Below are 16,344 nucleotides of genomic sequence, written 5' to 3' on the forward strand. Positions count from 1 at the left end.
CCTGACAAAACGTTTAGGAGGTTTAAAGATAATATTTGCAAACCATACAGCCCAGTGTCTGCACATAGTAGGTCCTCCTTCCTGGTAAACAGAAAATAGTTATTATTTCAGGCATTCACTGGAGGGGAAGATGTCTCTATCATGGACTCTTTAAGTTTTTAAGAGGAGATAGCTTCATGTATGAAATAAGAGCCTAAACACTCCAACAAATCTGAATTTTAAAGCTTTCAAATGGTTAACATCACAACTAAAAAAATAATAACTGAAGTTCATTATTCACTAATGTTGCTGTCTTCCTAAAACTAGACATAAGAATCTTACAAAAAATAAAAACTGAACATTAATGGGTGTTATTCAACTTATATGTCTTCTCTACTCAGTCATAGCCTCTGTGTGTTCTAAATTAGGACAAAAACAGGGAACCAAACTAATTTATAAAATGCTATGACTTTAAATATCATATGTTAGAATAAATCAATAGAATAAATTTGAAGTGGCTGAAATAACCACCTTTGACTTTAATCCTTTTGGGCTTGGGGAAATCACTGATGTGGCACTTTCAAGAGATTTGATTTTATAGGGCTCTCAGCTAGAGAGTTTTTAAAAATACAAAAAGTGATAGAGCCGTAGATATGACAGGCATCAGGCTGTCACTGTGAAGCTGCCTTGCTTTTAAATGGCCTGTTCCCAAGTTTGAATCCATAATCTAGTGACAGAAAAGCTTTGGATTTGCTGGCAAAGATGAAAGATGCTCAGAAGCTATTACCTTAAAATAGAAATTGATAGATAAATAGGCTGTAGAAGTTTAGATTCTGACCTGAAGGGAAGTGGAGAATTAAATTGAGATAATTATCTGTTCACTTGAGGCAAAATTAAAGTTCACCTTTAAAAAGAGTCAGATCATTAATGCCAAAGTGTAGATTCTCATTCACTTACATGATAAGGAGTAAAAAAGGAGTTACTAAAATTGTCTAGATTTATCTAAAATACTATAATTCATAAAGTTTCATTTAAAAACGTTTAAAATACGCAGAGTATTCTCAAGGGCTTGGAAAATAGGGAGAAAAAGTGCCCCTGAATATTAGTATTTAAAAAGAAAACATCTCTTTCTTTGTGTTTCCTATGTAGAATAAGAAACTTGAATTCGCCTCTGGTATTGTGATCAAAGAAACAGGAAAGAAAAAGATAGATATTAATAGGGATCATCTCAAGTTAAATGTCTTTATTCCTCAATCATCGCCTGCGTCAGTTATACTCTAAAAATTAGAACAAAAACAAAGACCAAACAAATTTATGAAATGCTATGACTTTAAATAGCTTAAGTCCAAATAAATCAACACAGAGAAGCATCATCTCAGGGAACTAACCAAAATCTAGTTATGCTCAATAAGAAAATTCCTACCTTTAACTTTTCAGGGATAATTGCTAAATAATGGCTAATCACTGCTCTTGGACAGGGAACCAATATTCCCAAGGGAGCCTAATTCCCTAATTAGTGTCTGGGTCACTAATGTTGCCTTAACCAGGATACTGAATTAGACAAGTGACAGGCCATCAGTCCACCGAAGGGCAGTATTAGGATGTATTCATAACCCCACTTAGGAAACACTGCAGGGTTAGAGGAGTCTTTACTCCCTTGAAGAGTACCCAGTGAAGGGTTTTCTGTCTCAGCAGCTTAGAAGGGTGTGGAGTGAAGCTTGAGAGGGGGAAGGAAGAAGTGGACTAGGTAGTAAAAATCCACCCAGCTAAGTCAGTCTTCTCCCCGTGAAGCTTCTAAAGCGCCTTATTTTCGAATCAGATCTAAATCATCTAAGTAAGTAGAGAAACACAGACATGAAGCCAAGTAATTCAACTAAAACACATGATTTGGATTTCATTGTCCATGCATTTTAGGACAAATCACAATTTAGTAAAGAAAAAAGAAGCAACATTTGAAAAGTGGTCTCATGTTTTGCCTCACATTGGGAGAGTGTATATAGTCTTTGAAACTGATGTTCTCAAACAGTACTATAAAGAAGCATAAATATATAGTAACTGGGATATGTCTCTACAGTATATTTTCTAACTTCAAAAATTAAAATTTTGTAAAATTTCACTTGGAATCATACAAAATGAAAGACATGGAATTTTAAAAACAATGCATGCATCATGATTTTAACAAATCAGAGACTTGGGATTATGTCACATTACATTGTTCTCATGCACAGCTATACGGTCGTTCTTGGATTCCTTGATTACTCTCTGTATTATTTACATAAACTCCTTTGTAACCCAAATGTTCCAGAATACAAGTTCTTGATTTTTGTTTCTTTCTCTATATTTAAATATATTCATTCATTTAATCATTTACTCAACAAATGTTACTGAATGCCTATTTGGAATCAAGCAGGATGCTAAGTACTGATAGGGCAATGATGGGCTAGAGGAGGCACAGTCTGTGGACTCATGAAGATAAAGTCTAATAGGTGGGACAGATATTACAAAAATAACCACACAAATGAATAAGAAATTACAAACTGAAGTTAACTGCTATGAAGGAAAATCACGGGATTCAACGGACATATGAGAAAACGACTCAGCACAGAAATGTGGTTATAAACTGAGTAAAACAGTCATTTATTAGTACCAAGTACCAGGATATTTCTCTCTGGTTTGTATGGAGAAAGGTCCTGAGAGCAAGAGGAAATTGTTACAAACCTTAGGATTCACCGCAGGCAGGCGAGAAAGGCACAGAGCAGAAACACTGTTTCTTTCCCTCTCCACCAAACAAAAAATTTCACATTGTGTGTATTAAGTAGGCAGAGAAGGCAATGTCAAAAATCACACGAAAGAAGAAAATATGAGCAATGTGCTCAAAAATGTTTCCTTCCGTCAGTAATCACATTGCTTCTAAAAGGATCAGAATTCAGTACAGGTTGGGGTTTGCTTTTTGTTGTTTCTGTTCTTAAGGCAGGTGGGTTAAAACTTTCAAGTGCACATACGAGTTATATACATGCTTACTTTCAAACACTTTACAATTTTGTTAAGGGTTTTCATGGTCTATCTTTGTTCTGTTCCAGGGGATTACGTGGTCATGACTGTCTATTTTGACCTGAGCAGAAGAATGGGATACTTCACCATCCAGACCTACATCCCCTGCACACTCATCGTTGTCCTATCCTGGGTGTCTTTCTGGATCAATAAGGATGCTGTTCCAGCCAGAACTTCTTTAGGTGAGACACAGTTCTTTGTGTTGTACTGTCCCAAGGTAAGTACCAAATATGACTAATCTTTATTCCCCTTTAAAAACTGACTTGCTTTTAATTCAGTCATCAATTACATAGAAATGCCATTTGTTTCATTTTAAAGAAAACTAGCATATTAAAAAAAAGAAGCAGTGTATAAAGTTTCCTAGTTTTGTTTTGCTAAATTACCTCCATAGGCTTTCTTCAGTAAGTTTTTAAGTAATTTAAATTAACTTGGGGGGGAAAAAAGAAACCTTTTCTTTTCAGTAGATTTTTTTGTTTTGATCTCTGGGCAGTAGTACACTAGAGCTGCTCACACCAGCTCATGAGAGCTGATTGTGTTTATCTTTTCCCCACGTTGTGTTCAGTGATGCCACATTGGTAGTGAAATCAACCATGGTGAAGATATTAACAACATGGAAATAGGCAAACACTAAAAATCAGGGGCACCTTTTCTCTAGGGAATCAATTGTTACACATTTACTAGCACACCACTGGCTATTGATTAATTTCAACGTGCATAATTATTGTGACATTTGAAGACATACATACACAGTAATTGGCTCCTTATAGAAGAACCATTGAAAAGATTATTTGGGGGAAAACATAATTACCTGTGAAATTCTGGGACCCCTCTCTCCACTTTTAATATTATTTGCAGTTTGCTCGATCTCTTGTATATGGTGATATCTGTCTTGGAGTTTCACATCTTTTTCCTCACACAAGGAAAGAGGACTCACGTAGATTACGACAAAGCCACAGACTCACAGGGACATTGGAGTCTAGGCCCATGAATAAAATTCTCATACTACATAAAATTTCCTAAAGACTTAAATTACTGAAAAATGAATTATAAAACCACTGTCCTCTTTTATCATCTGTATGAAAACTAGAACCATATTTCTTGCTCACTCTTTGACTAGAGAGGCAGTATCATGTAATAGTGAAGAGCTTGGATTTTGAAGTCCAGAGAATCTGGATTTCAACCCACACATATGGTATGGCCTTGGATATACCCTTTAGTCTCTACAAATCACATTTTACTCACATGTGAAACATATATCATTTCCTGTACCTAACTGTGGGGTTTTATTAGGTGAAATTAGGTGTTCCATGCAAAGTTCACAAGGCATAGTAGGGCCTCAGAAATGTTAGCATTTATAGTCTTTTCTGACAAAGTGATCTGTACCACGTTATTAAAACTGAGGGCAGAAATGATTACTGGGAAAAAAAGACATCATTTGCATTTTTGTTCTCCTCCAAACCTAATTTAGTCTCCCATCTGTTTCAAAATAAAGTTATTTTGAGTTTTTCTGTTATATGAGGTACTTTATGTTACAGGCTGTACTTAACAATTATAATGTCCTGTCTAATGCTACATGCTAAGACAAACCCAAAATGCGCTGAGTCTATTACTTAAGGACTATTACCTGTGATTGTGAGTAGTGTACTGCATTACATGCTTATATGTCTGTTACATCAGAATGTAAATGTCTTTTTCACTCCCAGTATAGTGCCTGGCACATGGCTGGTACCTCAGTGATTATTCAAGGAATGTATGCACTTATGAATGGATGGAAAAAATGCACTGATGCATTCCAATCTACCCATTCCAAAAATATTTTAAGGGAAGGATTTTAGATCAATCTATTCTCTTGAAGTCTAGTTCCTGCTAGTCAAAATCCCTCTTAAGACCACTCTAGTAGCTCATTTCCACGACTTATTCAATGAGTGCTCACTGGCACAAGACCATGGTGGGAGAAGGGATCAAGGTGAGTGGGCTGAGGAATAAGGGACGGGTCCCCAAGCAAATAGCAGGTAGGTGCTCCTCATATTTGTTGATCATTTACTATAAGTCAGGCGTCTTCAACATGGTCCCCATGCTTTTTCTACTCTTCACAACAGCCTCACATAGAAGTTGTAATGATAATAGAGGTTATTATCACACTTTTAGAGCTAAGGAAGCAGAGGTGCTGTAAGGTTAAATGACATTTACAAGGTCACACAGCCAGTAGATAGTAGATCTGTACCTTGGCTGATGGACACCTAGATTTGCTCTGGGTGAGACCTTGTTGAAGGCCAGTCGTGGGAAAAGGTAGGGTGCTGAGCTGAGCTGGTTTCTCTGTTTTAGCTTTGCTGTCTCACTTCTTTAGATCAGTGCTTCTTAGATTTAACTGTACATTTAACTCAGTAGGGGGCCTTCAAGAGTACAGCTGCCATAGTCCAACCTGAAGAGACGCTTATTTAATTTGTTGACAGCATGGGCTGGGTGTCAGGATTAAAAGAAAAACAAAATTTCCCAGGTGATTCTAATGTGTGATCAGGTTTAAGAACACTGACCTAGATTTCACTGAGTCCAATTGCCTTTTCCAGTGTTTACAATCAAGAGTTGAACCAGATGACATTAAACACCTGTGAACTTCAAGTTTATTGCCATTGAACAGTTAGAGAGCCAAGTTATTTGATGAGTGAGATAAATATACCCATGTGGCTCAGAGACTGACTGCTTTCTAAACTCAGATCACCACAGAATGGGGAATATTCGTTTTGGAACTTACAACACTTGAGTATAGTTTGGTACACAGGTGGTAGCTGGTGAGGTTTAACCATGATGTAAGGATGATGGATGAAACAAGGACAATACGAATTGGTATTTTTCACCCAAGTTATGAGGTAAGGTAACATGCCTGAAGAGCTTACTTCATGCCAAAGCTGGAGGAATGGAAAGAAGCTATGGATCTTTTTCATGTATCTCAGGTAAGAGAACTCTAATTTCTTTGCTTAGCAAAACTAGGCTTAAACACATTAAAAACAAACGAAAAAACCACATCAGGCGATCTTGTTGTTGGTTGGCAAATCACTTAAAACTACCATTTGTCTATTCTTCATTGTTCTCTTCTCTGTGGCTCCAGGCAGACCTGAAAATATCTTGAAGCATTTTTTTAAGATTCTTCTTTTACATGGCTGTGATGAACTTCCATGTAGCCTAATAATATGAGACAGGCCACACTGTCTTAAGTGAACTTAATAATATGAGACAGGCCATATTGTCTTAAGTGAACTTATCCATGGTATCTACTGTGAATACTGACATTTTCACTTCTCATAGGTCATATGTGGTTTGAGGCCTGAATGTGAAGACCAAAGTGCCAATTTAGTTTTGAAATTCCCCCGCTAAACATCAGCTGTGATTAGGTATAATCAAAAACTTCTACATGAATTAACGTATAGACAACCTAAGTGAAGCTTTTTTTTAGTTTGAGAAGCAGATCTTTCTTCTCTAAAATAAATGATAATAACACCTTCTATTTATTGAGACTTTACTAGGAATTGTCACTCTATGTGCCTTATTTAATTGAGTCTTCCCAAGAGCCTTAGGGAGTTCCCCCAGTCACTACCATCTCCAGTTTGTACCATCCCCAGTTTGTAATTGAGAAACTTGCCCATTCTTACGTTTCCGTCATGACAACATGGAAGACCCACATATCTACATCATATCCCAAATTAGGAATTTACAATAGCTCCCAGAACAAAAATAGACCATGAAAACCCTTAACAAAATTGGAAAGTGTTTGAAAGTAAGCATGTATATAACTCGTATGTGCACTTGAAAGTTTTAACCCACCTGCCTTAAGAACAAAAACATCCTGCATATTATGGACCTATTTATAGAGAGGAAATACAACAATGTGGTTCAGAGCATTGCGTTTAAAGTCAGACTTGCTAGGCTTGTATGTCATCTCTATCACTTAACTAGTTTATTCCTTCTGTACTCAGGTTTTTTCACCTGCAACAAAACAAAACAAAACAAGGATAACAGTGCTTACGTCATTGTGAGGATTTTGTGGGATAATTAATTATACAAGTACTTAACATAGTACTTGGACAAAGGAAGAGATTCTTAAGTGTTAGTTTTAATTGCACAGAACAGTATCTATCTCCCCCAAGTCATCAATGTGGATTCCTACTTTCAAATGTAGGTTGAGTCTCTAGTCTTTCATATATACACTATTCTTCAATTGTTTTATTTATTCATTTGATATTTATTGAGTCCTAGCACTATACTCACTATGGGATTACAATGGACATCAAGATATATTTCTTATCTGTTGTCACAAAGTATATAGACTAGACAGGGAGATGGATGACTCCACGATCACTAACAAACAGATGCAGAAATTTAGACTGTTGAAGTGACTTAAGTTCCTATAACTGGAGCTATAACCTATGCAGATACTGAATCTGTGTTGCCTTTATTATAATTAACATAGCTGTTACAGAAGGTAAGCCCCTGACCCTTCCCCTGTAGATACATATAGGTTGTCTTAATTTTGTTCTTTGTTATTAAACAGTTATGGGGGAGGACTTGTTTGCTTGGGCACTGTTGCAGAAGGGGGAAAAGAAGTGTTTTGAAATCAGACATTTAATTTTTGTGTTTAAATCCTTCTGCTACTTTACCGCATGGCACTGGTCCTTTAGCCTCCTTTTCCTCAACTATAAAATCAAAATGAAAATATCTGCTGTAAAGATTCAAAGGGAGAATGCACATAAAATGCTTATCAGAGTGCCTGGCATGAGGAAGTTTTCAGTAAATATTAGTTATGATATTACTTCTGAGATACCTATTTTCATCACAAATAGCCTCTAAAGAATTTATCCATCAGAACATGTCAGTCGTACACAACGCACCTCCTCTATTTAATACTTTTAAATGACTTCTCCTTGCACTCTGAATAAAATGCAAACTCCTGTGCATGCTCTGCATGATTGAACTTCAATTTCCCCAGCATCACCATGATTTCCCCACCCATCCCCAGAAGCCAGGTAGTTTAAAAATTCAAAAACAGGTAAGGTTTCCCTTCCTCAGAACCTCCCTTTAATTTATTTAGTGCTAATAGCCAAAAGGTTGGTTTCTTCTAATTTCTTAAGCTTCGCCTCAAATATCACCTCCTCAAAGAGGCCTTCCATCTAAGTAAGTTCTGATCATCCCTGCTCTTCTGCATGGCACATACCATAATTTGTAATTATACTTTTCTTTGCTTACTTGATCCATGGTGGTGTCTTTCGCTGAAATACGAGGAACATGTGGGCAGGGACCATGTCTATTTTATTTCTCAGCACATTTTCAGCACGTTTCTCAGCACATACGGTAGATGATATGTAGCAGGCGGGCAATACACATCTGTGAACTGAGTGAATGAATCTGAGTTACACCTCCTTTCCCAATACTGAGGTTGCTCCTCAGAAGTCACAAAACACGTCTGGTTTTATTAGTGACAGTTATCCCCCTTGCTGGTGTGGTCATATGATCTGTTTTGTTGTGTCTTCCTTCAGGCATTACCACTGTCTTGACGATGACTACCCTCAGCACCATTGCCCGGAAGTCGCTCCCCAAGGTCTCCTATGTCACGGCAATGGATCTCTTCGTATCTGTTTGCTTCATCTTTGTCTTCTCTGCTTTGGTGGAGTACGGCACCCTGCATTATTTTGTCAGCAACCGGAAACCAAGCAAGGACAAAGACAAAAAGAAGAAAAACCCTGTATGTATCATTTCTTATTGGGACCTTTGACATTTGTATGCACAGAGATCACCTGGTTTTGTTTTGGTTTGGTCTTGCTTAGCCTGTCTGCAGTCTATCCACACTTTGGGCTGCAAGATGAAAAGGGACTGTGTGGGTTTGGCCAGGCCATAAGGATTCATTAAGGTCATCAGGTACTTGGGAGAGACCTGATTCACTAAGGCAGACTCTTGCTCTCTCTATTTCATTGGAAGTATAACCATGGCTGAACAATGCATTCATCTTCTAGTAGCTTGTTCTTTTAGGTTTCATTGATTTTCATCTTTCTGCCTCTTAACAAATATTTTTAAATTATTGATGTTTTAACTTAAATTTTTCATCCAATGATTTCTAATAGGAAGCCACAAGGTTCTTAAAGTTTCAGGGATCACCACACTGCTGCAAATAATGTGTGTGTGTGTGTGTGTATGTGTGTGCATTGCCAGAGGACTTCTATTGGTTTTATAGTTAAAATGTATTTTTTTAGCCTCCCTTTATTTTCTCATATATAAAATGAGTATTACAAAAAAGACATATCTTATGAGGCTGCTGTGAGGAATAAATGGGGTAATGGATGTAAAAAACATTACATAGTACTTTGCAATTATAGTTGATGATGGTGGTTGATGTTGATGATTTACGCAGTTACCAACCTGGATTGAGTTCAGTGACTTGGAAACAGGTAGGATGGCTTCACCTTGCCACCTAACTTTAAATAGAGTTGATGAAGCATAAATATAAATGCCTAAAGCAACTGTCTTTTATTATGGATGTTGAAAAGAGCATGTAGCTACCCGTTTGCCCACTTAAACACAGTGTTTGGTTCATAGGAGGCCCCATGAAAATTAGTCCATTTCCTTACAATACTGGGGGCAAAGGAACTCCTGAATTTATAGCCTTTCCTGGTCTTCTGCTCTAAGGGCTATGAGGGTCATGATAGTGGCCAGCTTTCTGACCCACAGGCTTTGGGGAGCTGAATTATAACCACAGAATCTAGCTAATGCTAGACTGCATCCTGATGCATCTCCAGAAACCCAGGTGAAATTCTACAAATTGCACGTGTTTATTTGAATGTAAGACATTATATAACAGGTGAAGAAGCATCATTATTCTTGATGATTAATGCAAAAGAAACTGTTATCTTTAATTGCCCAAATATTCACTATACTTTATGCAGCCCTTTCTTTCTCTGTCTGTATTGCCTCTCTTTACCTTTGCATTTTCTCTATCCTTAGTTTATTTTCCTTGTTGTGTTGTTTTTTGTTTTCTTCCCCTCCTTCACTTGCTATTTCATTTTCCCCCCAAAGATGGTTCTACAGACACTCAGCATTATTACCTGGCAGTAGAAACAGGGATATGAGGACTGGCTGAGGACAAAGCCCTCTGGTCCTCTCTGTTGTGGAGTGGATTTTGTTGCAGAGATACAAAACACTTGGATTCCTTAAGCCAGGGTCATGAGATGGCAGAAGAAAAGAAGGCAGAGGAGAAAGGGAATTGAAGAACCTGCAAAAATGAAATTACCTGAGAACTTCATGCATTTCCCCCTTTTAAGCCAATTAGATGATTTATCAGAACTATCAAGAGCCCAAGCTGTGAATGAGAAGCTGAAATTTCAGTTTCCCATTTAATATGCCCTTGGGTTCATTGTGTCAGGGCTCTCCTAGTAAGGCCTCCTTGATGATAATTAGAAAATGAAATCAGTATTTCTGATCAGGGAAAACGGGCAATAGAAAGCTTCCTCACACGTGAACAATACTGGCCTTTGCAGTTAGATCACTGTGGATTAATTTACTGGAGATTTCACTAGCAATCATCAATCACCAAATTTCATTGTCCAACTTTAGGCATATGCTTTATTCCAAGCTCAGAACTGTCCTTCTTTGTTTACAATTTCAGTTCATTTCACTTGCTATGCTTTCAAAATGTATTTTTAATTTATCTTATTTTGTCTTTTTTTTTTTCTTCCTTTTTTCATTAAAAAAATGTGATTCTCTTTTCTGTCTACAAACCCAAAGCTTCTTCGGATGTTTTCCTTCAAGGTATAATGTTTTTTGGAATGGAAATTCACTGCATGCAACTGCTGAATTTGACTATTAATGCTTACATGGTGTTTTATTTATTTTTTATGAGCAGACATTTTAGCATTCCACTAGAGGTAACACACTTAAGATGGAGAAAGTTCTATAGATTTCTAGAATTGATTCAGCAACCCTACATTAATTCAGAGGTTTTGACCTAAGGTGAGGCTAAAAATATCTGTAAGCTCTATGAGATGTCATTAGTAAAGTGGGCCTCTTTAAACGTCAAAGCCAAGACTTACCCTCTCCTCTCAGATAAAAATGGAATCCAGTTTCACTGGTTGTACCTACCATGTCCCATATATACCATGTATGCCCTAAAATTTGACTCTGTAAATCCTAATTCAACAAAGGATTGTTTTTCAATAAGTACATGCAATAATCTCCACTGACCTGAACTCTACCTGTCAGTTCTATAAAAATAATACAGTCTTTTTGAAATGCTTTAAGTTAAAACACCCATCCCTCCCTTCCAGGGTGATCCAGGGGCCTTTGGCTCTACCATGCAATATTTAATGAGATTTCTCTTCTCAGCTGGATTCTGATAGCTGATTCACAGACAATACGATTTGGATTTATATTACCCTAAAACTAACTCATCCAAATTAACATTAAATAAATGTTTGAGTTTTCTAGCAATTTTGTAATTGGTGCAGCAGAAAAGATTAGATTAACATTTAGTTAATTGGTACTAGTTTCTTCTCATGCCAGACAGAGTTTGATAGCTAGTAACATTTAAAAGAATTTTTCACTCACATGTAGGTTAATATTGCTGACATTCTGAAGCTTCTAAATGGTGAACGTTAGACAAAGTACTTATATATTCCATTAAAACATAAGTAAGTCATACCATTGTGGTATAAACTCAGGAAACTTCTACATTTATATATATCTTGACATTTTCTATTAAAAGCATTCAATACATTTGCTCAGTGTAATGGGGTTATAGTATTTGCCTATATAGATGAGCATGACAGAAAATTTGATTTCAAAATTGACGCGTTTTTATTTCTCTGTTCTACTCATGTGCAACACCATTAAATGCCTTCATGTAACCAACCTCACATCTAATATTTACTAGAATAAGATTCCATGTAGCTGTGTGATTTAAATCTTTAAACTTTGAGTTCTTTTGGTGTTCAATCTTCTTGCTATAGCTATTAGCTTGGTGGTATTATTTTCAGCTGCACTGCTTAAGCTCAAAATTTGAACTCTGCAAATGTGCTATCCTTCTAAGTTCAATTTTACCATTGTAGATCATGATGTCATAGCAATTCCCTGAGTACTCATTTTCAGATTCATCATTCACATTGGTTGACACTGTGGAGAAATGGTCTAGGATTTAGCAAGTATAACTAACTCTGATCCCTCTCCTTCCCTACCCTTATCTCAGGCCCCTACCATTGATATCCGCCCACGATCAGCAACCATTCAAATGAATAATGCCACACACCTTCAAGAGAGAGATGAAGAATATGGGTATGAGTGTCTGGACGGCAAGGACTGTGCCAGTTTTTTCTGCTGTTTCGAAGACTGCCGAACAGGAGCTTGGAGACATGGGAGGATACACATCCGTATCGCCAAGATGGACTCCTATGCGCGGATCTTCTTCCCCACTGCCTTCTGCTTGTTCAATCTGGTTTACTGGGTTTCCTACCTTTACCTGTGAAGAGGTATGGGTGTTACTGATGTGGGTCTTACTCACTAAATCTCATGGAGAGAGAATGTCCTTTCTAAGTCCACTTATATAATCCCCTGAGTGGTTTATAATACTCTGAATTTGTTTCTGTGTTCTACCCTGGTAAATTGTATTCATGTCATATGGTTTGCACCCAACTCTCCTGTGGTAAATAAGTGTAATTTGAGCTATACTGTTCGCTGTGTCTCAAACCTGCAAGGCCAAGTGAAATTAGAGCAGGAACATTGAAACCAAACAAGATTTTGTTTTCCACAACAGGAATTGCAATAGTGAAAGCCATGACTATTTACAGTGGTGGTATCCTTACTCAATTCAAAATACAATTAGATGCAAAAGATCCCAAACTGTATCCTCTGTTCATCTGGGGTCAAGTTGTGGTAAATTTGATCCCAATAGGAGATCTCCCTTATCTGAGAAAAATCACAACCTGCTTTAAATATAGGAGCCTACACTAGAAATCGATTTCATCTCCAGCCCAAGATATGAGGAAAATTTCCTCCACATCACATGTACAATGATGTAAATATTTCAGTAACGTAGAATGCTTCAAGTTTAATGCATGCATCTCTCTAGAGCCAAAACAAATGGATTGAAGTTAACATCATAAAGTATTTTATTCTGTGTCTTTGGGCTGTAAAAGAATCATGAATGTAATTATAAGGGTTTAGGGTTTGGAATTGGAGGGAGGAATTTTCTCTACCTTCTCCCTCATGCATGAAGATTCAAACATCTTATGTTTTCCTCGTACGACATATTGAAACACCTTAAGTAAAATACAGACTGGATGATTGACATCTGCCACCTGGAAATATGCCCAGTTTCATAGAGAATAAAGTAAATGTGTGTGCTCGCTGCTACTTTGTTTCTTCCTTTTAGGATGATAGGTCATAACAGAACTTACTCTCCATTTCAAGATCTGCTTCTAGTGACTGTGAATGCCTTGTGGGCAGAATCCTTGTCATTTCCTCTTTGGGTCCTTAGCACCTTGTATAGTGCTTGGCACATAGCTGGCGCTCAATAAATGTGGTTGGAAGTGAACTGGCTTTATATGCTTCTGGTGAATCTCTCTGAGCTGGTCTGGAACCAGTGATTCATCTTCTCACATAGGCATTAGGCAGTGCTCTTTGATCTTGTAGAAGTAAACAGAAGGATCCAAAGAATTTTGGCTATTTTTGTTCCTTATCAAACATTTACTTTAGGCAAAGTCCATACTCCTTTTAGAACAATATTGACATCCTCCATTTATGTACAGAAATGAGTCTAGTAGGGCATAATTAGAACCTGTGTATTATTGTTCCAGGTTTGGAGGGGAGTCAGCTCTGACCCATCCACCCCTTCACTGAGGACACATGACAGACATAAGCAGGAGTCATACCTGACTGGTGTTCAGAATGGAGTAATCTACGCTCTGTGAAAACCAAAATGTACTGAAGTTTACATTTAAAAAAATGAAAGAACAAATGAAAGACTTACATGGAGGTTGAGCCTATGACTGTGTCCTCATTCAAGGATATTGTACTCACATGAAGTGGTGGTCCCAGACTTCAAACATAATGAGTTGAGCTCCATGTTCATGTATTCATCCTGAATCCTTATTTTTCTAAAACAGCACCCTTTGCAAGTTCTTCCTTTTGGCAATCATTGCTCTAAGTCAGAATTCAATCATAGCTATAGATAATCTAAAAAGAGTAGAAAAGAAGAGAAAGTGGCATTGTTAATAGAAAACCATGTAAAGTCATGATCAAGTCATCTGGATGAATCTTGAAATACATTTAGCTGCCAATTTTACAAACCTTTACTGTATCAGTGCTCTAGTATATAACCTCAAACACATGTAAATAGAATTATTTTCTTGTTTTGAATTGTTAACATATTAAATGTTGACTCTTTGGGAGAGTTGTTGGCAAATTTTCAATGACGAGAAACATGTTACTATTGTCGACTTGAAATGTATTCCGTTAATGGGGACACTCAAAAAAGCTAGCTTTCCAATGTGTGCATAGTATTGGCAACATGAATATATATTATACATAATCTAATTCTTAATTATCAGCTGCTCCTGGTCTATGTATTTGAAAACCTTTTCACAAAGGGAATTGCTTAATATGTGGACTTTTACAATAAAAATGCTGCATTCTAATCTATGGTGTCAGGTCAGTGTCTGGTTGGACTTGTTTGTCTTAAAGAGTGTGACCCCCTCTTCCCTGTCTCATTCTCCAACACTTCCTTCCCTTTATGTGAATTGTATCTGTGAGCAGTGTGATCATGTTTTGCATGATAATGCTCCTCACTTCAAAGAAATTAAGAGATGTGTTTGGGGTGTGGAGTAGAGATACAAGACAGAAAAGGTATGAAGTGGGTGAAGCTCAAGACTTCTGTGCCTAAAACTTCGGCGTGGTTAAGAATATGGACACTGGTGTCAGACATCATTGGGATCCCAACTCTACCACTGACCAGTTGTTTGACAACTGTCAATTCAGCCTTTATAAGCCTCCGTTTTACCAGCTGTAAATTAGGTATAATAAGGCCACCCCATGTGGCAACACCAGCACTCTGCTGCCTCCCACTCCCATCAGATCAGCTCTCTAAAAGCATCCAGCACTCTTCATATGTCTTACATGTGGCTCTGTAGCATGATGTTTCATTTTTAGAGTACTTGAATTGCAAACCTTCCTTTAAACTATAGGCTGAAAATACAAATCTCTTATTGAAAGAAGTCTCACAGATTATTTTCACAGCCAAAGAACACTTCTCTGTAGCCCCCAAAATTAAAAATATAGGGAGCCAGTATCTTATTTTCTTGAAGTCCTTTGAAATTCTCAGAAGAACAGAGTTAGCATAACCCTTTACAAACACAGCTGCCGTAACCTTCCTCTAGCTGTCATTCGCTTGGCCCCTCGTGGCTTCCTGCGTCCAATTTAAACATCTATTTCTCACCTTCCAGACACGTAAAAAAATTAGTTTTCACTTTGGTCTTGTCTTCTGTCTAACTCCTTGACCTTATGTTTAGCTAAGTACATATTCATTGGATGGCCTTCATCCTTTTTTAAAGTCTCAATATTATTCTGACTAGTAGCAGCAAGTTTTGTCTCTAATGAAGGTCAAATTAAATTTAACCAAATGATGCGGTCATTGGGGATTATGTCAAAAATTGTTCTCTCTATGACTGTCACTATGGATTTTTGTTAAACATGTAGAAGAAAGAGAGGATGACCTAGACCAATAGCTCTGCTAAATATTTTTAATGCTCATTGAGTTGCCAAAGGTCACACAGCCAGTTAATGACAAACCCAGGAAGCCACCCAAGTATTACTCTTTCTACTGCCCCTCACAGTGTTTTAGGATTTGGAAGTAAAATTGTGGAATACATTATTATCTTCCTGTTAATGCTTTTTTCTTTCGGATCTGCCAAATTTGAAGACGCCTTCTTTCTCTGATCTTGACTTCACTTTAATTGCAATGAGATAAATTTTAAAATATGTAGCAACAGAGATAAGTTGATAGATTTTACATTTATTTTATTCTCTAATGTAATGAGCAATCACTTTTCAGTGCTACCCACTGCTTTCAGAATTCTGTTGCAAAGAAGGGATCTCCAATCATCTGAAAAATTGTAGACCCAGAGTTGGCCTTTGTCCCTCTGAGCTTGGAGCAACAGAAAACCAGAGTTTCCTATAGCTAGTCTCTACAGGCTCGTTCTTTCAACTATATCAGAAAAGTGGTAGGAACGCTCTATTATTACTTGGTCTGAGGTTAGGAACCATAGGCCAATTACAAAATCCAGG

The 16,344-nt window shown here is 37.3% G+C and overlaps 1 protein-coding gene and 1 long non-coding RNA gene across 5 annotated transcripts in view; one reads left to right on the forward strand and one right to left on the reverse strand.

The window, feature by feature from the left end:
• The window catches only part of GABRG2 (gamma-aminobutyric acid type A receptor subunit gamma2), a gene marked incomplete at both ends in the record, with an annotated part of 120,700 nt that extends 108,171 nt beyond the window's left edge, over positions 1–12,529 (forward strand). For 3 of the 4 annotated variants that reach the window (XM_082651964.1, XM_082651965.1, XM_082651967.1), the window contains 4 exons: positions 3,060–3,212; positions 8,559–8,764; positions 10,798–10,821; positions 12,254–12,529. In XM_082651964.1, the coding sequence (XP_082508090.1) occupies positions 3,060–3,212; positions 8,559–8,764; positions 10,798–10,821; positions 12,254–12,529 (659 nt within the window). The remainder of the gene's footprint in view (positions 1–3,059; positions 3,213–8,558; positions 8,765–10,797; positions 10,822–12,253) is intronic. The other variant, XM_082651966.1, reaches the window with a different exon arrangement.
• LOC309820893 overlaps positions 8,568–16,344 on the reverse strand; it is a 269,835-nt gene continuing 262,058 nt past the window's right edge. The window contains exons 3-6 of the long non-coding RNA XR_014296558.1: positions 14,083–14,238; positions 12,314–12,523; positions 10,119–10,285; positions 8,568–8,701 (exon numbers count right to left, since the gene is read on the reverse strand). This is a non-coding gene — a long non-coding RNA (uncharacterized lncRNA). The remainder of the gene's footprint in view (positions 8,702–10,118; positions 10,286–12,313; positions 12,524–14,082; positions 14,239–16,344) is intronic.

The sequence above is a fragment of the Grampus griseus genome (genome assembly GCF_964374135.1).
Source record: "Grampus griseus genome assembly, chromosome: 3".
NCBI classification, from domain to species: Eukaryota; Metazoa; Chordata; class Mammalia; order Artiodactyla; family Delphinidae; genus Grampus; species Grampus griseus.